We start from the raw sequence: 24,356 nt of genomic DNA, 5'->3' as shown, positions 1-24,356 counted from the left end.
GCAGCACTCCCTCAGTACTGACCCTCCGACAGTGCAGCACTCCCACAGTACTGACCCTCCGACAGTGCAGCACTCCCAGAGTACTGACCCTCCGACAGTGCAGCACTCCCACAGTACTGACTCTCTGACAGTGCAGCACTCCCTCAGTACTGACCCTCCGACAGTGCAGCACTCCCAGAGTACTGACCCTCCGACAGTGCAGCACTCCCTCAGTACTGACCCTCCGACAGTGCAGCACTCCCACAGTACTGACCCTCCGACAGTGCAGCACTCCCAGAGTACTGACCCTCCGACAGTGCAGCACTCCCTCAGTACTGACCCTCCGACAGTGCAGCACTCCCAGAGTACTCACCCTCCGACAGTGCAGCACTCCCAGAGTACTGACCCTCCGACAGTGCAGCACTCCCTCAGTACTGACCCTCCGACAGTGCAGCGCTCCCTCAGTACTGACCCTCCGACAGTGCAGCACTCCCTCAGTGCTGACCCTCTGACAGTGCAGCACTCCCTCAGTACTGACCCTCCGACAGTGCAGCACTCCCAGAGTACTGTAGTAGGGCTGTCAGTTTAGAGCCATGGAGTGGGTCTTGAACCATTGACCTTCTGACTCTGAGGCGAGGGGGTGCTACCCACTGACACTGCTAGAAAATGCCAATGACTCAGTTTCCTTACCTGTATCAGGGCAGCAATGAGGTAGAATGCAGTGAAGGTGATGGTTACAGTAACGTGACCTGCCTGGAGAAAATGGATGGTCAATAGGAAGAGCAGGTGACCTGGAACGACCAGCAGGAAGAGGACGCGAGCTGACGTGGAATTGACACCTGAGGAGGGAGGAAATGAGCCCTGATGAGTTACTGCCCCTACTGAGCACACAGCTGATTCAAAACAGCAACTCCGTCTGAGTCTGTATTCAATCTCAGAACTCTGTACAATAACAACTTACACTTGTATAGCACATTATATAGTAAAACATCGCCAGGTGCTTCATATCAGTGTGATCACAACCAGCAGTGGGATTAATACAGGGCTATGGACAGAAAGCGAGGCAGTGGGATTAGATTGGGATTGATTACAGGGATATGGGGAGAGAGTGGGGCAGTGGGATTAGATTGGGATTGATTACAGGGATATGGGGAGAGAGTGGGGCAGTGGGATTAGTTTGGGGATTGATACAGGGCTATGGGGAGAGAGTGGGGCAGTGGGATTAGTTTGGGATTAATACAGGGCTATGGGGAGAGAGCGGGGAAATGGGATTAGTTTGGGATTAATACAGGGCTATGGGGAGAGAGCGGGGAAATGGGATTAGTTTGGGATTGTACCAATCCCCAAACTAATCCCACTGCCCCACTCTCTCCCCATAGCCCTGTATCAATCCCAAACTACTATTCACCTCAACCACTCCCTGTGGGAGCGAGTTCCACATTCTCCCCACTCTCTGGGTAAAGGCATTTCTCCTGAATTCCCCACTGGATTAATTAGTGACTCTCTTATATTTATAGCCCCTAGTTCTGGTTTCCCCACACAAACATTTTCTCTACATCTACCCTATCAAACCCCTTCATAATTTAAAGCCGTCTATCGGGTTAACCCTCAGCGTTCCCTTTTCTAGAGAAATGAGTCCCAGTCCAGGATTATCCAACCTCCCTGTGGCCGGAACTTTCCGGCTCCCCCAGAAGTCAACGGGCGTTTGGCCGGCTCTCCGAATTTTCCATTCCCACCCGTGACGGGTCCTTCCTGAAAATCCCGGCACCCAGTTTATTCAACCATTCCCAATGGGTGTAACCACCTGGTTCTGGAATCATCCTCATGAATATTCTTGAAACCTTCTCCAGCGCCTGGCCTATCCAATGTTTTCAATATGGAGTCCAGGACTGTTCACAATATTCCAGGTGTGATCTACCTGAAGTTCTATGTTAGTAGAATGCAAATTCTCTGGGAATGAAGCCGCGGGGTTCCACAGGGAGTTGCCCTGCTCCCTGCGGTGCTGTGGCGGCAGAGACATGTTTAGCTGAACCGTGGGTGTCACCAACCTGAGCGGATGAAGGTCGTACAGGGATTGGGCCAATGCTCCCACATCCGGCGGGGTAACACACCTGGGACACTCCACAGGTGCAGGTAAGTCGAGATGCGACTAGCCTGTATCGCAACGAGATTCCCACCAACACCTAGGGGTGAAACACTAGTAAATCAAAAGAGTTAAGACAGAGTAACGATGAAGTAAATCTCTTCAGGCACATTGAACGCACTCCTCTCAACCTATTTTGTTATGTAACCTCTTCTGCCTTCCCTGTTCTTTGCCTGCTACCTAGCATCTTGCCCTGCCTCTGGTTCCCGCTTAAAACCTCCTAATACATCAAAGTCAGGCCAGGGTATGGAGGGGGAAGGAATTGAACCCTGGGCCTTTCTGCTCAGGATAGCTCCAGGTCTTTGGGAGTTGGTCCAGTTCCTTATGGAGGAACTCATTATTATAGTGTTTACTAGTCCAAGTGTGATCTGAGAGCATATTCTTCTGAATTAGCAGCAGTAACACACCTGAAGGGTTCGAACGAGAGTGAGGCCCATAAGAATATAAGAAATAGAAGCAGGAGTAGGCCATTCAGCCCCTCGAGCCTGCTCCGCCATTCAATAAGATCATGGCTGATCTGATTGTGGCCTCAACTCCACTTTCCTGCCCGTCCCCCATAACCCTCGAATCCTTTGTTAATCAAAAATCTGTCTAACTCAGCTTTGAATGAGGGGCCTGGACAGGGTGGATAGGGAGCAGCTGTTCCCCTTAGTTGAAGGGTCAGTCACAAGGGGGCATTAGTTCAAGGTGAGGGGCAGGAGGTTTAGGGGGGGGATGTGAGGAAAAACTTTTTTACCCAGAGGGTGGTGACAGTCTGGAATGCGCTGCTTGGGAGGGTGGTGGAGGCGGGTTGCCTCACATCCTTTAAAAAGTACCTGGATGAGCACTTGGCACGTCATAACATTCAAGGCTATGGGCCAAGTGCTGGTAAATGGGATTAGGTAGGTAGGTCAGGTGTTTCTCACGTGTCGGTGCAGACTCGATGGGCCGAAGGGCCTCTTCTGCACGGTGTGATTCTGATTCTGTGAATATACTCAATGACCCAGCCTCCATTGTGCTCTGGGGGACAGAATTCCACAGACTAACGACCCTCTGAGAATAAAATGGGAGACCCCTTAAACTGTGCCCCCAAGTTCTAGTCTCTCCCACGAGGGGAAACATCCTCTCAACATCCACCCTGTCAAGTCCCCTCAGGATCTTTATATGTTTCAATAAGATCACCTCTCATTCCTTAAACTCCAATGAGTATAGGCCCAACCTGCTCAACCTTTCCTCATAAGACAAACCCTAGTGAACCCTCTAGAATGTAAGTACATCCCTCCTTTAAATGAAGTGACCAAAACTATACCCAGTACTCCAGGTGTGGTCTCACCAAAGCCCTGTACAGTTGTACCAGGACTCCCCTATTTTTATGCTTCATCGCCCTTGCAATGAAAAACAAGATTCCATTTTACTTCCTAGTTACTTGCTGTATCTGCATATTAACTTTTCATCATTCATCGATAAGGGTAACAGCCAGGTCTCTCTATACTGCAGAGTTCTGCAGTCTCTCTCTATATAAATAATATTCTACTTTTGTGTTCTTCCTACCAAAGTGACCAAACTCGCATTATATATTTTTTTTATTCATTTAAGGGCTATGGGCGTCACTGACTAGGCCAGCATTTATTGCCCATCCCTAATTGCCCTTGAGAAGGTGGTGGTGAGCTGCCTTCTTGAACCGCTGCAGTCCATGTGGTGTAGGTACACCCACGGTGCTGTTAGGGAGGGAGTTCCAGGATTTTGACCCAGTGACAGTGAAGGAACGGCCGATATATTTCCAAATCAGGATAGTGAGTGACTTGGAGGGGAACATCCAGGTGGTGGTGTTCCCATCTATCGGCTGCCCTTGTCCTTCTAGATGGTAGTGGTCGTGGGTTTGGAATGGTAAGGAAGGTTGGTGAATTCTTGCAGTGCATCTTGTAGATGGTACACACTGCTGCTACTGTGTGTCGGTGGTGGAGGGAGTGAATGTTTGTGGATGGGGTCCAATCAAGTGGGCTGCTTTGTTCTGGATGCTGTAAAGCCTCTCGTGTGTTGGGGGAGCTGCACTCATCCAGGCAAGTGGGGAGTATTCCATCACACTCCTGACTTGTGCCTTATAGATGGTGGACAGGCTTTGGGGAGTCAGGAGGTGAGTTACTCACTGCAGGATTCCTAGCCTCCGACCCGCTCTTGTAGCCACAGTATTTATATGGCTAGTCCAGTTCAGTTTCTGGTCAATGGTAACCCCAAGGATGTTGATAGTGGGGGATTCAGTGATGGTAATGCCACTGAATGTCAAGGGGCAATGGTTAGATTCTCTCCTGTTGGAGATGGTCATTGCCTGGCACTTGTGTGGCGCAAATGTTACTTGCCACTTGTTAGTCCAAGCCTGGATATTGTCCAGGTCTTGCTGCATTTGGACATGGACTGCTTCAGTATCTGAGGAGTTGCGAATGGTGCTGAACATTGTGCAATCATCAGTGAACATCCCCACTTCTGACCTTATGATGGAAGGAAGGTCATTGATGAAGCAGCTGAAGATGGTTGGGTCGAGGACACTACCCTGAGGAACTCCTGCGGTGATGTCCTGGAGCTGAGATGATTGATCTTCAACAACCACAACCATCTTCCTTTGCGCTGGGTATGACCCCAACCAGTGGAGAGTTTTCCCCCTGATTCCCATTGACTCCAGTTTTGATGTGGCTTAATTTATTCTCCATCGAGTGGCCTGTGTTCTCTTTCTGGTGAATGATAATCCCTAGGATGCTGACACAGTGTAAAGATCGCTCTACACTGTCCCCATCAAACACTCCCAGGACAGGTACAGCACGGGGTTAGATACAGAGTAAAGCTCCCTCTACACTGTCCCCATCAAACACTCCCAGGACAGGTACAGCACGGGGTTAGATACAGAGTAAAACTCCCTCTACACTGTCCCCATCAAACACTCCCAGGACAGGTACAGCACGGGGTTAGATACAGAGTAAAGCTCCCTCTACACTGTCCCCATCAAACACTCCCAGGACAGGTACAGCACGGGGTTAGATACAGAGTAAAACTCCCTCTACACCGTCCCCATCAAACACTCCCAGGACAGGTACAGCACGGGGTTAGATACAGAGTAAAGCTCCCTCTACACTGTCCCCATCAAACACTCCCAGGACAGGTACAGCACGGGGTTAGATACAGAGTAAAGCTCCCTTTACACTATCCCGTTTGTTGGATATTGCTGTGTGCCAGTTGGTTGCTGTGTTTCCCATATTGCAACTCTTCTGAAGTGTTTCTCTGACTGTAAAGCGCTTTACTGCTAATGACAGGCACTGAGGGGTTTATCTGTTACATTGCGCTCATGGATCAAGACAATCAGACATGAAACTCACCATTAATGACAGGCGTGAAGACAGCCATGCCTTCAAACTTGGGGTTAGTGACTGTCTTATCCAGGATCAATCCACCAACACTGAGGAAACAACAAGGTGGAGAGTTGTTTAATAATGAAGGTTATAAACTGTACAGGGTGGCTAATCGGAAAACAGACAATTCACCCCGTCCTATACCTGTCCTGGGAGTGTTTGATGGGGACGGTGTAGAGGGAGCTTTACTCTCTATCTAACCCCGTGCTGTACCTGTCCTGGGAGTGTTTGATGGGGACAGTGTAGAGGGAGCTTTACTCTGTATCTAACCCCGTGCTGTACCTGTCCTGGGAGTGTTTGATGGGGACGGTGTAGAGGGAGCTTTACTCTGTATCTAACCCGTGCTGTACCTGTCCTGGGAGTGTTTGATGGGGACAGTGTAGAGGGAGCTTTACTCTGTATCTAACCCCGTGCTGTACCTGTCCTGGGAGTGTTTGATGGGGACAGTGTAGAGGGAGCTTTACTCTCTATCTAACCCCGTGCTGTACCTGTCCTGGGAGTGTTTGATGGGGACAGTGTAGAGGGAGCTTTACTCTGTATCTAACCCCATGCTGTACCTGTCCTGGGAGTGTTTGATGGGGACAGTGTAGAGGGAGCTTTACTCTATATCTAACCCCGTGCTGTACCTGTCCTAGGAGTGTTTGATGGGGACAGTGTAGCGGGAGCTTTACTCTCTATCTAACCCCATGCTGTACCTGTCCTGGGAGTGTTTGATGGGGACAGTGTAGAGGGAGCTTTACTCTGTATCTAACCCCGTGCTAAACCTGCCCTTGCTGCAGGCACAGCAAGGTCCCACAGTGAGAAGATAATGACATGTGCCTGTGTCCGTTAAAGCAAAAGAAAACTGAAATGTTAAACATTCTAAGTCTGTTTCTTTTCAATCAGGTTCGTGTTGTCTTCTGTTGATGTTTTGACATTAAGGAATTTGGCGGTAATGTGGGAAGATGGCGTTGTGATGGAAGATCAGCCATGATCTTGTTCAATGACGTAGCAGTGCTCGAGGGGCCGAATGGCCTTCTCTAGCTCCGTATCTGCTGTGGTTCCCTGTAACTGACTGTGGCTGAACTTCAAATCCCTGAAGCTGCCTAACTGCGGGTCCCTGGTGGAGATGCACACGCTGAACCATTCTCCCCACCACCCCTTACAAAGTAAGGACAGTACCCGGTCACCCACCTGCTGATCGACATGGCAACCAGTACCGGCTGCCACCCGGATTTTAACACCTCCCGGGTTTGAGGACTTTTCCAAGCAATGACCACCCAAACTGGGATCAGGCTAATGAAGAGGCCACAGAGACCAGGAGCCAGGTAAACCAGATCTGGGAAGAAAATTCAGAAACATCTCACAACGTGCGTTCCCATTCAGATAGAAACCACAGCTGCCCCCATTCTGCCCACCCCACCCACCCCTACTCCCCAAAACAGAAACAACTTCAGCTGTGGCTGTTTGGCCACAGTAGGCATCGTGGCTGCCGTCCACCCAGGTCGGTGCAGTGTCCGCGAGGCGTTCCCGGGGTGGTGTGCAGGGGCCAGGGCCCCGAGACCATCCCCTAGCCCATGCAACTAGCCCCTAATACAGGGTCTCTTTGAAACCTGGGCTGATGGAGAGGAGGAGGGTTCAGGAGGCATTCACGACAGTGGCTGAGAGGCTAGTGGTCCTAGTAAAATTAAAGAACAAACTCCAATTTCTATAGAGTCTCTCACAACCTCAGAATGTCCCAAAGCGCTTTACAGACAGTTCGGAACTGAAAAAATAAACTGAACAGTTTTGGTCCCCGTACCTAAGGAAAGATATACTGACACTAGACGCAGTCCAGAGAAGGTTCACTAGGCTGATCCCTGGTATGGAGAGATTTTCTTATGAGGAGAGGTTGAGTAGGTTGGGCCTGTACTCATTGGAGTTTAGAAGAATGAGAGGCGACCTTATTGAAACATATAAGATTCTTAGGGGGTTTGACAGGGTAGATGCTGAGAGGTTGTTTCCCCTTGTGGGAGAGTCTAGGACCAGAGGGCATAATCTCAGAGTAAGGGGTCACCCATTTAAGACAGAGATGAGGAGGAATTTCTTCTCTCAGAGGGTAGTCAATCTGTGGAACTCTACCACAGAGGGCTGTAGAGTCTGGGTCGCTAAATATATTCAAGGCTGAGCTAGACAGATTTCTAATCAGTCAGGGTTATGGAGAAAAGGCAGGAAAGTGGAGTTGAGGATTATCAGATCAGCCATGATCTCATCGAATGGCAGAGCAGACTCGATGGGCCGAATGGCCTACTTCTGCTCCTACGTCTTATGGTCTGATGGTCTCAGACAATGAAACACTTGGGAAGTGTTGAGCCTGTGGTAATGTGGGAAACATGACAGAGTGGGCCATGGTTTAAACGCCTTCTTCCAAAGACATCACCTCTGACAGGGCAGCATTCCGAATGTGGGTCAGAGATAGGAACGTGGCTCAAGAATGAAGGTTCCAGAGGGCAGAGTGGGTCCTGATGGGACAGTGCGCCGGAGAGGGGTTTAAATATCTGCAGCCAGGTTCTGCAGTCCCTGATTATGATGCGGGGGTGGGGAGTGTGAAGTCTCTCTGAAACGGAAAGCTGCTCATACTCATGTGCGTGAAGAGAGAATGGCTGATCATAGCCAGCAGCGAGAGTGTGATCAGGTCACCCAGGCTTGCTGCAATCGGAGTGGCAACATTATCCGGGTTAATCCCAACCTTCCTGGATACAAGGATCACCGCAATCATCACCAGACCTGCAGACAGACAGAGACAGAGAGAGAGAAGACTTATATTTCTATAGCACCTTTCACATCCTCACGACATCCCGAAGCACATTATAGCCAATGAGGTAAGAAGGAAGTGACTGTAAAAACCAGGGCCCTCTTGTTCACCTTGTCCCATCCAGAGAGTCACATGATAAAACACTGATGGAGTGCAGAGGCACAGGGACAAAAGGCCATTCAGCCCCTTGAGCCTGTTCCGTCATTCAATTACATCAGGCTTGTTCTTCATTTTGACTTTTCTGTAGGAGTTTAGTACAACCGAATGGTTTGCTGGGCCATTTCAGAGGCAGTTAAGAGTCAACCACATCCCTGTGGGTCTGGAGTCACATGTAGGGCCAGACCGGGTAAGGATGGCAAATTTCCTTCCCTAAAGAGCATTAGTGAACCAGATGGATTTTTACAACAGTCAATGACAGTTTCATAGTCACCATTACTGAGACTGGCTTTGTATTCCAGATTTTATTAATTAATTCAACTTAAATTCCACCAGAAACCATCATGGGATTTGAACCCATGTCCCCAGAGCATTAGCCTGGACCTATGGTCGACTAGTCTAGTAACATTAGCACTACACCACCATCCTCCACCACAAGAGGCCATCTACAAGATGTGTTGTAAGAACTCACCAAGACTCCTTAGACAGCACCTTCCAAACCCACGACCACTACCACCTAGAAGGACAAGGGCAGCAGATAGATGGGAACACCACCACCTGGAAGTTCCCCTCCAAGTCACTCACCATCCTGACTTGGAAATATATCGGCCGTTCCTTCACTGTCGCTGGGTCAAAATCCTGGAACTCCCTCCCTAACAGCACTGTGGGTGTACCTACACCACAGGGACTGCAGCGGCTCAAGAAGGCAGCTCACCGCCGCCTTCCCAAGGGGCAATTAGGGCTGGACAATAAATGCTGGCCCAGCCAGCGACACCCACATCCTGTGAATGAATAAAAAAAACTTAACTCCATTTTCCTGCCTTGATTTTGTAAACTTTGCAGTAAAACTCCATCCATCTCAGTCTCAAAGCTTCAATAGTTTTGAAAGGGAAATGGATAAATTCTTGAAAAGGAAAAATCAGCAGGGTAATTGACAAAAGCAGGGCAGTGGGTCAGATACAGTAGCTCCACGAAAAAGTCAGCACAGGCGTGATGGACCGAATGGCCTCCTTCTGTGCTGTTTGATTAAACAGACTGCACAACATCAGCGTGTCTCAGAATGAGAGTCTGGCGCCCTGGGGTGAGATAACAGGTAAGGAGATGGGCTGTTACTGTGGGTGTTTGCTACACCTGGTGCTGAACCTGGTGCTGAACTTGATGCTGAACCTGGTGCTGAAGCTGGTGCTGAACCTGGTGCTACACCTGGTGCTACACCTGGTGCTGAACCTGGTGCTGAACCTGATGCTGAAGCTGGTGCTGAAGCTGGTGCTGAAGCTGGTGCTAAAGCTGGTGCTGAAGCTGGTGCTGAAGCTGGTGCTACACCTGGTGCTGAACCTGGTGCTGAAGCTGGTGCTGAAGCTGGTGCTGAACCTGGTGCTACACCTGGTGCTACACCTGGTGCTGAACCTGGTGCTGAACCTGATGCTGAAGCTGGTGCTGAAGCTGGTGCTGAAGCTGGTGCTACACCTGGTGCTGAACCTGGTGCTGAACCTGGTGCTGAACCTGGTGCTACACCTGGTGCTGAACCTGGTGCTGAACCTGGTGCTGAAGCTGGTGCTACACCTGGTGCTGAACCTGGTGCTACATCTGGTGCTACACCTGGTGCTGAACCTGGTGCTACACCTGGTGCTGAACCTGGTGCTGAACCTGATGCTGAAGCTGAAGCTGATGCTGAACCTGATGCTGAACCTGGTGCTGAAGCTGATGCTGAACCTGATGCTGAAGCTGATGCTGAAGCTGATGCTGAAGCTGATGCTGAAGCTGATGCTGAACCTGATGCTGAAGCTGGTGCTGAAGCTGGTGCTGAACCTGATGCTGAAGCTGGTGCTGAACCTGGTGCTGAACCTGATGCTGAACCCGGTGCTGAACCTGATGCTGAAGCTGGTGCTGAAGCTGGTGCTGAACCTGATGCTGAAGCTGATGCTGAACCTGATGCTGAACCTGATGCTGAATCTGATGCTGAACCTGATGCTGAACCTGATGCTGAACCTGATGCTGAACCTGATGCTGAAGCTGGTGCTGAAGCTGGTGCTGAACCTGATGCTGAAGCTGGTGCTGAACCTGGTGCTGAACCCGGTGCTGAGCTCCGCTCTCAGTTAAAGCTTTTCTTTCTTGACACATTCTGCCTCTTTCATTTGAATTGTTTCCCAGATCAGGAGGTGGTGTGAAAACTGGTCCCTTCACAGCAGGGACTGCAGACAGGGTGGAGAGAGAGAGAGAGAGACAGAGAGAGAGAGAGAGAGAGAAAACCAGGCATAGGGAAGGAGAGAAACAGATTTACAGAGAGAGAGATGAAACAGTCAGAGACAGAAATATAGTGAGAGAAAGACAAAACAGGTAGAGTGATAGACAGAGAAGAGAGAGACACAGAAAGGGAGAAGGAGGGAGAGAGAGAGAGAGAGAGAAAACAAACTGTTGTATTTCTATAAATGTAACCTCAGATATTCCAGGGAATATCATGCTGGGTGGGGAACGATTCTGGAATTTGGGAGTTAACACTGAATATCAGGCAGGGCTGGTTCACTATGTGGGATCCACCAGAAAAAGGCTGTCTTTGCGGCGAAGCCTTCCACAGTCGGATAGCCTGTTGCAGCTCAGATGTGAAAAGTGGTCCCAGAATGCACTGGGTGTTGCAGGAGCCTTTCACCGACGAGGGTTGAAAGTGACCTTGAGAGCTGACAGGGAGACAGGAGTGGCTCAACGCCACCACACTGAGGCAGTAACTGGAACTGCAGCTGCACCGAAAACCTGAAGGGGAAACGTGAGGATGCCACATTTCCAGCACAGGCACAATGGGCCAAATGGCCTCCTTCTGTGCTGTAATTAGGGACGGGCAATTCGCTGGTCTTGCCAGCAACACTCACATGAAAGAATTAAAAAAAAAACAATTGGCCAAGGCCAAGAATGTAAGAGCAGGGGGATTAGGCTGGATCTATTTTAAACAGCGGTTAGAGACCCACGTGCAGTCAGGGCGCAGGGGATGCTGCCGGGAATGGGGAATTTTAATTAGGAGGGAAGATCGGAGAGGCTGTTCTCTTGGGGTTGTTTCCTTCGGAACAGAGGAGGCTGAGCCACGAATTAACTGAGGCACATAAAATTCTGAGGGGGCCTAGACAGAGTCGATAGGAAGGGCCCAGTTCACTTAGCAAAACGGTCAACAAACAGGGACAGAGATTTAAAGTAATTGGTCAAAGGGTTAGAGAGAAATTGAGTCATTTATTTTCCCCCGAGGGTTGCGGACATCTGGAGCTCACTGCCTGAGGGTGGTAAAGACAGAAAGAAACACGGGTCACGGTTTAAAGAAACATTCGGTATGCGTTTGCTGTGTTGTGACTGACAGAGCTTCGGACCGAGAGCTAGAAGGTGGGGTCAGACTGGGTAACTCTTCCTCGGCTGCGTAGACACGACGGGCCGAATGGCCACTGGCTACACTGTAAATGTTCTACGTTCCCAAGAACAAAACGTGGTTGTAATGGAGAAAGGTTGATCTGGGGAGGGGGTGAAGGGGGTCGAAAGGGGGGTGGGCTGCAGGCGTCGGGGATGAGCTAGGAACAGTTTCCGTTACTCCCGCCCCTCTAGCCTGTTCTGCACCTCAACCTCATTTACCTGCACTTGTCCCTTAAACCCCCTCACTCAACAAAAACCTATCAACCTCAGGTCTGAAATTTCCCCCCAGCCTCGACAGCTTTTTTTGGGGGGAGAGGGAGTTCTGGATTTCCACTCCCCTTTGTGTGAGAGAGCATCACTGGCATTACCCCCCGAACAGCCTGGCTCTCATTTTAAGGTTCTGCCCCCTTGTTCTGGACTCCTTCCCCGCTTCCCCCCCCCGCCAAAGAGGAAATAGTTTCTGTCGACACCTTTGTTCACTGAGTTCTGTAAACGTGAAGAAAGGCAGGAGCGGGACACGGTCTGAGGAGGTTTGGGGAGACCGGTGTCCAGCCGATAGTTAAATGCTGTAAGTGACCCTCACCAGTTACTGAAACAGAACCACGGGCAACGCTGCCTCTCAGGATTCTTTTCATTTTTCCAGCGCAGTTTAAAACTCAGAGTCGATGAAGGAGTTTTGATGTTGTACTGGTTACATAACTGAAATTAAAGGCTTGCATTCCTATAGCACCTTTCACATCCTCAAGGACATCCCAGAGCACTTTAGAGCCAATGAAATATTTATTTTTGAAGTGTGTCTTTGCACATTGCAAGATCTCACAATCAGTGATGTGATAATGGCCGACAACCTGTTTTAAATGTTGACTGATTGGTAACTGGACTAATAACCCAGGGTACACGAGCTCAAATCCACACCCACCCCCACCCCCCCGCACCCCCGCCCCGAAGGAACCCTTAGGAGGAAGTGACCATAATATGATAGAATTTACCCTGCAATTTGAGGGGAAAAAGCTGGAATCAGATGTAACGGTATTACAGTTGAATAAAGGCAACTGCAGAGGCATGAGGGAGGAGCTGGCCAGAATTGACTGGGAGATGAGCCTAGCAGGAAAGACAATGGAACAACAATGGCAGGAGTTTCTGGGAGTAATTTGGGAGACACAGCAAAAATTCATCCCTAGGGAGAAGAAGCATACTAAAGGGAGGACGAGGCAACCATGGCTGACAAGGGAAGTCAGGGACAGCATAAAAGCTAAAGAGAAAGCATACAATGCGGCGAAGAGCAGTGGGAAACCAGGGGATTGGGAAGCCTACAAAGACCAACAGAGGACAACTAAAAAAGAAATAAGGAGGGAGAAGATTAAATATGAGGGTAAACTAGCCAGTAATATAAAAGAAGATTGCAAGAGTTTTTTTAGATATATAAAGGGTAAAAGAGAGGCAAAAGTGGACATTGGGCCGCTGGAAAATGATGCTGGAGAAGTAGTATTGGGGAACAAAGAAATGGCGGAGGAACTGAATAGGTACTTTGCGTCAGTTTTCACGGTGGAAGACACGAGTAACATCCCCAAAGTTCAAGAGAGTCGGGGGGCAGAGGTGAGTATGGTGGCCATTACCAAGGAGAAGGTGCTAGGAAAACTGAAAGGTCTGAAGGTGGATAAATCACCTGGACCAGATGGATTACACCCCAGAGTTCTGAAGGAGATAGCTGAAGAGATAGTGGAGGCGTTAGTGGTGATCTTTCAGGAATCACTCGAGTCAGGGAGGGTCCCAGAGGACTGGAAAATCGCTAATGTAACCCCGCTGTTTAAGAAGGGAGTGAGGCAAAAGACGGGAAATTACAGGCCGATTAGCCTGACCTCGGTAGTTGGTAAGATTTTAGAGTCCATTATTAAGGATGAGATTTCAGAATACTTGGAAGTGCATGGTAAAATAGGGCAAAGTCAGCATGGTTTCATCAAGGGGAGGTCATGCCTGACAAATCTGTTAGAGTTCTTTGAGGAGGTAACGAGTAGGTTAGACAAAGGAGAGCCAATGGATGTTATCTACTTGGACTTCCAGAAGGCCTTTGACAAGGTGCCGCACAGGAGGCTGCTCAGTAAGATAAGAGCCCATGGTGTTAGAGGCAAGGTACTAGCATGGATAGAAGATTGGCTGTCTGGCAGGAGGCAGAGAGTGGGGATAAGGGGGTCCTTCTCAGGATGGCGGCCGGTGACTAGTGGAGTTCCGCAGGGGTCAGTGTTGGGACCACAACTTTTCACTTTATACATTAATGATCTAGATGAAGGAACTGAGGGCATCCTGGCTAAGTTTGCAGATGATACAAAGATAGGTGGAGGGACAGGTAGTATTGAGGAGGCGGGGAGGCTGCAGAAGGATTTGGACAGGTTAGGAGAATGGACAAAGAAGTGGCAGATGGAATACAACGTGGGGAAGTGTGAGGTCATGCACTTTAGTTGGAAGAATAGAGGCATAGACTATTTTCTAAATGGGGAGAGAATTTAGAAATCTGGAGTGCAAAGGGACTTGGGAGTCCTAGTCCAGGATTCTCTTAAGGTTAACTTGCAGGTTGAGTTGGTAGTTAGGAAGGCAAACGCAATGTTGGCATTTATTTCAAGAGGACTAGAATATAAAAGCAGGGATGTGTTGCTGAGGCTTTATAAGGCTCTGGTCAGACCACATTTAGAATATTATGAGCAATTTTGGGCCCCGTATCTCAGGAAGGATGTGCTGGCCCTGGAGAGGGTCCAGAGGAGGTTCACGAGAACGATCCCAGGAATGAAAGGCTTAACACATGAGGAACGTTTGAGGACTCTGGGTCTATACTCGATGGAGTTTAGAAGGATGAGGGAGGATCTGATTGAAACTTACAGAATACTGAAAGGCCTGGATAGAGTGAACGTGGGGAAGATGTTTCCATTAGTAGGAGAGGCTAGGACCCGAGGGCACAGCCTCAGAGTAAAGGGAAGACCTTTTAGAACAGAGATGAGGAGAAACTTCTTTAGCCAGAGAGTGGTGAATCTATGGAATTCATTGCCACAGAAGGCTGTGGAGGCCAGGTCATTGAGTGTACTTAAGACCGAGATAGATAGGTTCTTGATTGGTAAGGGGATCAAAGGTTACGAGGAGAAGGCGGGAGAATGGGGCTGAGAAACTTATCAGCCATGATTGAATGGCGGAGCAGATTCGATGGGCCGAATGGCCTAATTTCTGCCCCTATATCTTATGGTCTTATAAACCCAGGGCCATTTGAGAATTTGGATTTGGTTGAAAAACAATCTGAAAATAAGAAGCTGGTCTCAGTAAAAGTGAATGTGAAGCTGATGTAAAAATCCCACCTGATTTCACCAATGTTCCTATAGTGATGGAAACCTGCAATCCTCACCCAGACTGGGTCTATATGTGACTCCAGTCCAACATCTCAATGTGGTTGACTCTAACCTGTCATTGGCGAGACACTCAGTTAATAGCAAATCAACTCCTTAGACAGCACCTTCCAAACCCACCATCACTACCATCTGGAAGGACAAGGGCAGCAGACACATGGGAACACCACCGCCTGCAAGTTCCTCTCCAAGTCACTCACCATCCTGGCTTGGAAATATATCGCCGTTCCTTCACTGTCGCTGGGTCAAAATCCTGGAACTCCCTCCCTAACAGCACTGTGGGTGTACCCACACCACATGGACTGCAGCGGTTCAAGAAGGCAGCTCACCACCACCTTCTCAAGGGCAATTAGGGATGGGCAATAAATCCTGGCCCAGCCAGTGACATCCGCATCCTGAGGATGAAATTTCAAATGGTCTCTTTAACATCGCCTGGTCTCCCGGTGTTAATCTCTGACCTTCTGCTACTGGACAGCAAGTTAAGGGGTGGGAGCCCCACTGAACCGCAGGTCAGTCAGCACCCCAAGGTTGAACAGCACTTGGTCTGCTGAAGGTCACAGGTGGCGGTGAGGTTACAGGTAAACTAAGTTATCAGGTGTTGTAGGTTGTCGGAGGGGGGGAGGGGACAGACAGGGAGCGGTCGGAATACCAGGTACCTAGAGAGAGTGCGGCGATGAAGGAGGTGATTGTGCTGCTGGCACACAGCACGGCCGCTTGGTCCAGGTCAATCCGGCCCCTGGAGAATGATCCCAGGACAACAGCAGCTACAGCGGCAAGAAAACCAACCACAGTCGCCTGGACCTGCAACAAACACACGATCAACACACAGACTGGCACAGAGAGGATAGTGAGGGGGAGGAGAGTGAGGGGGAGGAGAGTGAGGGGGAGGAGAGTGAGGGGGAAGAGAGTGAGGGAGAGGAGAGTGAGGGAGAGGAGAGTGAGGGAGAGGAGAGTGAGGGAGAGGAGAGTAAGGGAGAGGAGAGTGAGGGAGAGGAGAGTGAGGGCGAGGAGAGTGAGGGCGAGGAGAGTGAGGGCGAGGAGAGTGAGGGGGAGAGGAGAGGGAGGGGGAGAGGAGAGGGAGGGGGAGGAGAGTGAGGTGGAGAGGAGAGTGAGGGAGAGGAGTGTGAGGGAGAGGAGAGTGAGGGAGAGGAGAGTGAGGGAGAGGAGAGTGAGGGAGAGGAGAGTGAGGGGGAGAGGAGAGTGAGGGAGAGGAGAGTGAGGAGGAGGAGAGTGAGGGGGAGGAGAGTGAGAGAGAGGAGAGTGAGGGAGAGAGGAGAGTGAGGGAGAGGAGGGTGAGGGAGAGGAGAGTGAGGGAGAGGAGAGTGAGGGAGAGAGGAGAGTGAGGGAGAGAAGAGTGAGGGGGAGAGGAGAGTGAGGGAGAGGAGAGTGAGGGAGAGGAGAGTGAGGGAGAGAAGAGTGAGGGGGAGGAGAGTGAGGGAGAGGAGAGTGAGGGAGAGAGGAGAGTGAGGGAGAGAGGAGAGTGAGGGAGAGAGGAGAGTGAGGGAGAGGAGGAGAGTGAGGGGGAGGAGAGTGAGGGGGAGGAGAGTGAGGGGGAAGAGGTGAGGGAGAGGAGAGTGAGGGAGAGGAGAGTGAGGGAGAGGAGAGTGAGGGCGAGGAGAGTGAGGGCGAGGAGAGTGAGGGCGAGGAGAGTGAGGGGGAGAGGAGAGGGAGGGGGAGAGGAGAGGGAGGGGGAGGAGAGTGAGGTGGAGAGGAGAGTGAGGGAGAGGAGTGTGAGGGAGAGGAAAGTGAGGGAGAGGAGAGTGAGGGAGAGGAGAGTGAGGGGGAGAGGAGAGTGAGGGAGAGGAGAGTGAGGAGGAGGAGAGTGAGGGGGAGGAGAGTGAGAGAGAGGAGAGTGAGGGAGAGAGGAGAGTGAGGGAGAGGAGGGTGAGGGAGAGGAGAGTGAGGGAGAGAGGAGAGTGAGGGAGAGAAGAGTGAGGGGGAGAGGAGAGTGAGGGAGAGGAGAGTGAGGGAGAGGAGAGTGAGGGAGAGAAGAGTGAGGGGGAGAGGAGAGTGAGGGAGAGGAGAGCGAGGGAGAGGAGAGCGAGGGGGAGGAGAGCGAGGGGGAGGAGAGCGAGGGGGAGGAGAGCGAGGGGGAGGAGAGCGAGGGGGAGGAGAGCGAGGGGGAGGAGAGCGAGGGGGAGGAGAATGAGCGGGAGGAGAGTGAGGGAGAGGAGAGTGATCGAGAGGAGAGTGAGGGGGAGGAGAGTGTGGGGGAGGAGAGTGAGGGGGAGGAGAGTGAGGGGGAGAGGAGAGGGAGGGAGAGAGGAGAGCGACGGAGAGGAGAGTGAGGGAGAGGAGAGTGAGGGAGAGGAGAGTGAGGGAGAGGAGAGTGAGGGAGAGGAGAGCGAGGGGGAGGAGAGCGAGGGGGAGGAGAGCGAGGGGGAGGAGAGCGAGGGGGAGGAGAGCGAGGGGGAGGAGAGCGAGGGGGAGGAGAATGAGGGGGAGGAGAATGAGGGAGAGGAGAGTGATCGAGAGGAGAGTGAGGGGGAGGAGAGTGTGGGGGAGGAGAGTGAGGGGGAGAGGAGAGGGAGGGAGAGAGGAGAGCGAGGGAGAGGAGAGTGAGGGAGAGGAGAGTGAGGGAGAGGAGAGCGAGGGGGAGAGGAGAGCGAGGGGGAGAGGAGAGCGAGGGGGAGAGGAGAGCGAGGGGGAGAGGAGAGCGAGGGGGAGAGGAGAGCGAGGGGGAGAGGAGAGCGAGGGGGAGAGGAGAGCGAGGGGGAGAGGAGAGCGAGGGGGAGAGGAGAGCGAGGGGGAGAGGAGAGCGAGGGGGAGAGGAGAGCGAGGGGGAGAGGAGAGTGAGGGGAGAGGAGAGTGAGGGGGAGAGGAGAGTGAGGGGGAGAGGAGAGTGAGGGGGAGAGGAGAGTGAGGGGGAGAGGAGATTGAGGGGGAGAGGAGATTGAGGGGGAGAGGAGATTGAGGGGGAGAGGAGAGTGAGGGGGGGAGGAGAGTGAGGGGGAGAGGAGAGTGAGGGGGAGAGGAGAGTGAGGGGGAGAGGAGAGTGAGGGGGAGAGGAGAGTGAGGGAGAGGAGAGTGAGGGAGAGGAGAGTGAGGGAGAGGAGAGTGAGGGAGAGGAGAGTGAGGGAGAGAGGAGAGTGAGGGAGAGAGGAGAGTGAGGGAGAGAGGAGAGTGAGGGAGAGAGGAGAGTGAGGGAGAGAGGAGAGTGAGGGAGAGAGGAGAGTGAGGGGGAGGAGAGTGAGGGGGAGGAGAGTGAGGGGGAAGAGAGTGAGGGAGAGGAGAGTGAGGGAGAGGAGAGTGAGGGAGAGGAGAGTGAGGGCGAGGAGAGTGAGGGCAAGGAGAGTGAGGGCGAGGAGAGTGAGGGGGAGAGGAGAGGGAGGGGGAGAGGAGAGGGAGGGGGAGGAGAGTGAGGTGGAGAGGAGAGTGAGGGAGAGGAGTGTGAGGGAGAGGAAGTGAGGGAGAGGAGAGTGAGGGAGAGGAGAGTGAGGGGGTGAGGAGAGTGAGGGAGAGGAGAGTGAGGAGGAGGAGAGTGAGGGGGAGGAGAGTGAGAGAGAGGAGAGTGAGGGAGAGAGGAGAGTGAGGGAGAGGAGGGTGAGGGGGAGGAGAGTGAGGGAGAGAGGAGAGTGACGGAGAGAGAGTGGGGGGGGTGGGGTGGGGGGTGGGGGGGTGTGGGGGGTGGGGGGGGGGGTGTTGGGGGGGGTGGTGTGTGGCTGGGGGGGGAGGAGAGTGAGGGAGAGGAGAGTGATCGAGAGGAGAGTGAGGGGGAGGAGAGTGTGGGGGAGGAGAGTGAGGGGAGGAGAGTGAGGGGGAGAGGAGAGGGAGGGAGAGAGGAGAGCGACGGAGAGGAGAGTGAGGGAGAGGAGAGAGAGGGAGAGGAGAGCGAGGGGGAGGAGCGCGAGGGGGAGGAGAGCGAGGGGGAGGAGAGCGAGGGGGAGGAGAGCGAGGGGGAGGAGAATGAGGGGGAGGAGAATGAGGGAGAGGAGAGTGATCGAGAGGAGAGTGAGGGGGAGGAGAGTGTGGGGGAGGAGAGTGAGGGGGAGAGGAGAGGGAGGGAGAGAGGAGAGCGAGGGAGAGGAGAGCGAGGGAGAGGAGAGTGAGGGAGAGGAGAGCGAGGGGGAGAGGAGAGCGAGGGGGAGAGGAGAGCGAGGGGGAGAGGAGAGCGAGGGGGAGAGGAGAGCGAGGGGGAGAGGAGAGCGAGGGGGAGAGGAGAGCGAGGGGGAGAGGAGAGCGAGGGGGAGAGGAGAGCGAGGGGGAGAGGAGAGCGAGGGGGAGAGGAGAGCGAGGGGGAGAGGAGAGCGAGGGGGAGAGGAGAGCGAGGGGAGAGGAGAGCGAGGGGAGAGGAGAGCGAGGGGGAGAGGAGAGCGAGGGGGAGAGGAGAGCGAGGGGGAGAGGAGAGCGAGGGGGAGAGGAGAGCGAGGGGGAGAGGAGAGTGAGGGGGAGAGGAGAGTGAGGGGGAGAGGAGAGTGAGGGGGAGAGGAGAGTGAGGGGGAGAGGAGAGTGAGGGGGAGAGGAGAGTGAGGGAGAGGAGAGTGAGGGAGAGGAGAGTGAGGGTGAGGAGAGTGAGGGAGAGGAGAGTGAGGGGGAGGAGAGTGAGGGGGAGGAGAGTGAGGGGGAGGAGAGTGAGGGAGAGGAGAGTGAGGGAGAGGAGAGTGAGGGAGAGGAGAGTGAGGGCGAGGAGAGGGAGGGGGAGAGGAGAGGGAGGGGGAGGAGAGTGAGGTGGAGAGGAGAGTGAGGGAGAGGAGAGTGAGGGAGAGGAGAGTGAGGGAGAGGAGAGAGAGGGGGAGGAGAGTGAGGAGGAGAGTGAGGGAGAGGAGAGTGAGGGGGAGGAGAGTGAGGGAGAGGAGAGTGAGGGAGAGGAGAGTGAGGGGGAGAGGAGAGTGAGGGAGAGGAGAGTGAGGGAGAGAGGAGAGTGAGGGAGAGGAGAATGAGGGAGAGGAGAGTGAGGGAGAGGCGAGTGCGGGAGAGGAGAGTGAGGGAGAGGAGAGTGAGGGGGAGAGGAGAGTGAGGGAGAGGAGAGTGAGGGAGAGAGGAGAGTGAGGGAGAGAGGAGAGTGAGGGAGAGGAGAGTGAGGGAGAGGAGAGTGAGGGAGAGGAGAGTGAGGGGGAGAGGAGAGTGAGGGGGAGAGGAGAGTGAGGGAGAGAGGAAAGTGAAGGAGAGAGGAGAGTGAGGGAGAGAGGAGAGTGAGGGAGAAGAGAGTGAGGGAGAGGAGAGGGAGGGAGAGGACAGGGAGAGGAGAGTGAGGGAGAGGAGAGTGAGGGGGAGAGGAGAGTGAGGGAGAGAGGAGAGTGAGAGGGAGAGGAGAGTGAGGGATAGAGGAGAGTGAGGGAGAGGAGAGTGAGGGGGAGAGGAGGGTGAGGGATAGAGTGAGGGAGAGGAGAGTGAGGGAGAGGAGAGTGAGGGGGAGAGGAGAGTGAGGGGGAGAGGAGAGTGAGGGAGAGAGGAGAGTGAGGGAGAGGAGAGTGAGGGAGTGTGAGGGAGAGAGGAGAGCGAGGGAGAGAGGAGAGTGAGGGAGAGGAGAGTGAGGGAGAGGAGAGTGAGGGAGAGGAGAGTGAGGGGGAGAGGAGAGTGAGGGGGAGAGGAGAGGAGAGTGAGGGGGAGAGGAGAGTGAGGGAGAGAGGAGAAGAGTGAGGGAGAGGAGAGAAGAGGAGAGGGGGGAGAGGAGAGTGAGGGAGAGGAGAGTGAGGGAGAGAGGAGAGTGAGGGAGAGGTGAGTGAGGGAGAGGAGAGTGAGGGAGAGGAGAGTGAGGGAGAGGAGAGTGAGGGAGAGGAGAGTGAGGGAGAGGAGAGTGAGGGAGAGAGAGGAGATTGAGGGGGAGAGAGGAGAGTGAGGGAGATGAGACTGAGGGGGAGAGGAGAGTGAGGGGGAGAGGAGAGTGAGGGAGAGGAGAGTGAGGGAGAGGAGAGTGAGGCGGAGGTGAGCGAGGGAGAGGAGAGTGAGGGAGAGGAGAGTGAGGGGGAGAGTAGAGAGGGAGAGGGGAGTGAGGGGGAGTGGAGAGTGAGGGAGAGAGGAGAGTGAGGGAGAGGAGAGTGAGGGAGAGAGGAGAGTGAGGGAGAGGAGAGTGAGGGGGAGGAGAGTGAGGGAGAGGAGAGTGAGGGAGAGGAGAGTGAGGGAGAGGAGAGTGAGGGAGAGGAGAGTGAGGGAGAGAGAGGAGAGTGAGGGGGAGAGAGGAGAGTGAGGGAGATGAGACTGAGGGGGAGAGGAGAGTGAGGGGGAGAGGAGAGTGAGGCGGAGAGGAGAGTGAAGGGGAGAGGAGAGTGAGGGCGAGAGAGTGAGGGAGAGGAGAGTGAGGGAGAGGAGAGTGAGGGAGGGAGGGTGGGGCGTGGAGTGGAAAGGAAAGAGGGTCAAGGATTGGGCGAGGGAGGGAGTGTGAGGACAGGTGACAGAAATGCAGGAGGGAGGGAGTGTGAGGGAGATCATGGAAACAACGGGATGGAGGAAGGGGGAGTGTTTGTGGGGGGGGAAGAATGTGAGGGAAGGAGGGGAATGGAGGGAGATGGAGGGAAGGGGTAAAGTGTGGGAGAGGGAGGGAGAGGATGAAAGTGTGGGAGAGGGAGGGAGAGGATGAGAGTGTGGGAGAGGGAGGGAGAGGACGAGAGTGTGGGAGAGGGTGGGAGGGGGTAAAGTGTGGGAGAGGGAGGGAGAGGATGAGAGTGTGGGAGAGGGAGGGAGAGGATGAGAGTGTGGGAGAGGGAGGGAGAGGATGAGAGTGTGGAGAGGGAGGGAGAGGATGAGAGTGTGGGAGAGGGAGGAGAGGATGAGAGTGTGGGAGAGGGAGGGAGCGGATGAGAGTGTGGGAGAGGGAGAGAGCGGATGAGAGTGTGGGAGAGGGAGAGAGGGGGTGTAAAGTGTGGGAGAGGGTGGGAGAGGATGAGAGTGTGGGAGAGGGAGGGAGGGGGTAAAGTGTGGGAGAGGGAGGGAGAGGATGAGAGTGTGGGAGAGGGAGGGAGGGGGTAAAGTGTGGGAGAGGGTGGGAGAGGATGAGAGTGTGGGAGAGGGAGGGAGGGGGTAAAGTGTGGGAGAGGGAGGGAGAAGATGAAAGTGTGGGAGAGGGAGGGAGAGGATGAAAGTGGGGGAGAGGGAGGGAGAGGATGAAAGTGTGGGAGAGGGAGGGAGCGGATGAGAGTGTGGGAGAGGGAGGGAGGGGGTAAAGTGTGGGAGAGGGAGGGAGAGGATGAGAGTGTGGGAGAGGGAGGGAGAGGATGAAAGTGTGGGAGAGGGAGGGAGAGGATGAGAGTGTGGGAGAGGGAGGGAGAGGATGAAAGTGTGGGAGAGGGAGGGAGAGGATGAGAGTGTGGGAGAGGGAGGGAGTGGAAAGGGAATGAATTTTGCATTTTACCTGAATCAAAGCTAAGTTGCTTATCACTAATGTCCACTTCTCGTTGGAATGATCCAGTCTGCCAATATTAGCCTGGGAGAGAAAGAGGATTGAGTTACTGAGAGAATGTCACTATGTACTGTAAAGGGCAGCAGAAGGGCCAGCAGCTGATAGATGGCAGCAGGGGTGAGGGGGAGCAAATAAACTAATTGGTACAATGTTAACCAGGGTGCAGGAAGAGACAGAGCTGGGTGGGGGGGGGTCCCCACAAATCTTTGAAGGGGGCAGGATGAGTTGAGAAGGCTGGTAACACTGGTAATACTTGTCTGTATTAATACACACACACAGCACCAAAGTAAGAAAGTTATGCCAAGTCTTTAGTTGGAGTATTGTGTCCAATTCTGCACACCGCACTGGGGTAAGAGCGATCAGGTTTAGCTCAGTCATGGAGAAGAGCAAGAAACTATCTAAATTGGAATGTCTAAATTGGGAGAAAGGTCATTGCAATGCGACCAGTGGGGATCTAGCCAGAGTAAAATGGAACCAAAGGTTGACAGAGAAACCTGTAACAGAACAGTGGATGATCTTCAAGGAAGAAATGTTTCAGGTGCAGGCTACATACATTCCAAAAAGGGCAAGAGGTAGGGAACCAAAGCCTTGGGTGGCGAGCGAGATAGAGATTCTGACGAAACAAAGAGATGGCGTATGGTGCATGTTTGGTGAATTCTTCGAGCGTAAACCAGGTCAAATACAATAGGAACACAAATAGGCCATTCGGCCCCTCGAGCCTGCTCTACCATTCAACTAGATCATGGCTGATCCTCTATCCCAACACCATTTTCATCCACTATCTCTATATCCCTTGATGCCTTTAATATCTAGAAATCTATCGATCGCTGTCTTAATTATACTCAATGACTGAGCCTCCACAGCCCTCTGTGGCAGAGAATTCCAAAGATTCACCACCCTCTGAGTGAGGAAATTCCTCCTCATCTCAGTCCTCAATGACCTGCCCCTTATTCTGAGACTGTGTCCCCTGGTTCTAGATCCCGCCCCCCAGCCAGGAGAAACATCCTTCCTGCATCTACCCTGTCACACCCTTTAAGAATTTTGAAAGTTTCAAGTGATCACCTCTCATTCTTCGAAACTCTAGAAAATACAGGCCCAGTCGAATCAATCTCTCCTCAGAAGACAATCCTGTCGTCCCAGGAATCAGCCTAGTGAACCTTTGTTGCACTCCCTCTACGGCAAGTATATCCTTTTTTAGGTAGGGAGACCAAAACTGGACACAATACCCCAGGTGTGGTCTCACCGAGGCTCCAGGCAATTGCAGCAAGACTTCTTCATTCCTGAACTCAAGTCCTATCCTCAAATAGGTTGAGAGGGAAATGAGAAGGAAAACAGGTCAGGTAAAGAGAGAATATGAGAACAGAATGGCAGTCAGCATAAAAGGGAACCCAAAAACCTTCTATCGACATGTAAATAGCACGTGGATAGTAAGAGAGGCGGAGACAAAGAGTGTGATTTATGCTTGGAGGCACAGGACAAGGCTAGAAAACTTAATGAGTGCTTTGTATCGATGTTTATAAGGACGAGGAGGCTGACAAAACATCGGTAGAAGTGATGGATGGGGTGAAAGTTGGCAGGCAGAATATACTGGAAAGGCTGGCTATGCTTAGAGTCGATAAGTCACCTGGTCCGGGCGGCTTGCATCCCAGATTGTTAAGGAAAGTGGGGGTGGAGATAGCGGAAGGGCTGGTCATAATCTTCCAACCTTCCCTAGATACAGGGGAGGTGCCAGAGAGTTGGAGAATGACCAACGTGACACCCTTATTGAAGAAAGGGGGTCATTTTATTGCCTGGATGAGTGCAGCTCCCACAACACTCA

At 52.8% G+C, this 24,356-nt stretch overlaps 1 protein-coding gene across 1 annotated transcript in view; it reads right to left on the bottom strand.

Moving 5' to 3' along the window:
* Positions 1 to 24,356, bottom strand: part of LOC144681487 (solute carrier family 41 member 1-like) — a 31,578-nt gene that overhangs the window by 4,236 nt on the left and 2,986 nt on the right. The window contains exons 3-10 of the mRNA XM_078543110.1: positions 23,695 to 23,704; positions 22,490 to 22,561; positions 15,858 to 16,002; positions 8,098 to 8,244; positions 6,673 to 6,817; positions 5,467 to 5,546; positions 2,028 to 2,162; positions 670 to 818 (exon numbers count right to left, since the gene is read on the bottom strand). Of these exons, the coding sequence (XP_078399236.1) occupies positions 670 to 818; positions 2,028 to 2,162; positions 5,467 to 5,546; positions 6,673 to 6,817; positions 8,098 to 8,244; positions 15,858 to 16,002; positions 22,490 to 22,561; positions 23,695 to 23,704 (883 nt within the window). The remainder of the gene's footprint in view (positions 1 to 669; positions 819 to 2,027; positions 2,163 to 5,466; positions 5,547 to 6,672; positions 6,818 to 8,097; positions 8,245 to 15,857; positions 16,003 to 22,489; positions 22,562 to 23,694; positions 23,705 to 24,356) is intronic.

Source organism: Cetorhinus maximus, chromosome 6, assembly GCF_964194155.1.
Source record: "Cetorhinus maximus chromosome 6, sCetMax3.hap1.1, whole genome shotgun sequence".
NCBI lineage: Eukaryota > Metazoa > Chordata > Chondrichthyes > Lamniformes > Cetorhinidae > Cetorhinus > Cetorhinus maximus.
The sequence above is the reverse complement of the archived record's forward strand: the minus strand, read 5'-3'. Positions and strand labels throughout refer to the sequence as shown.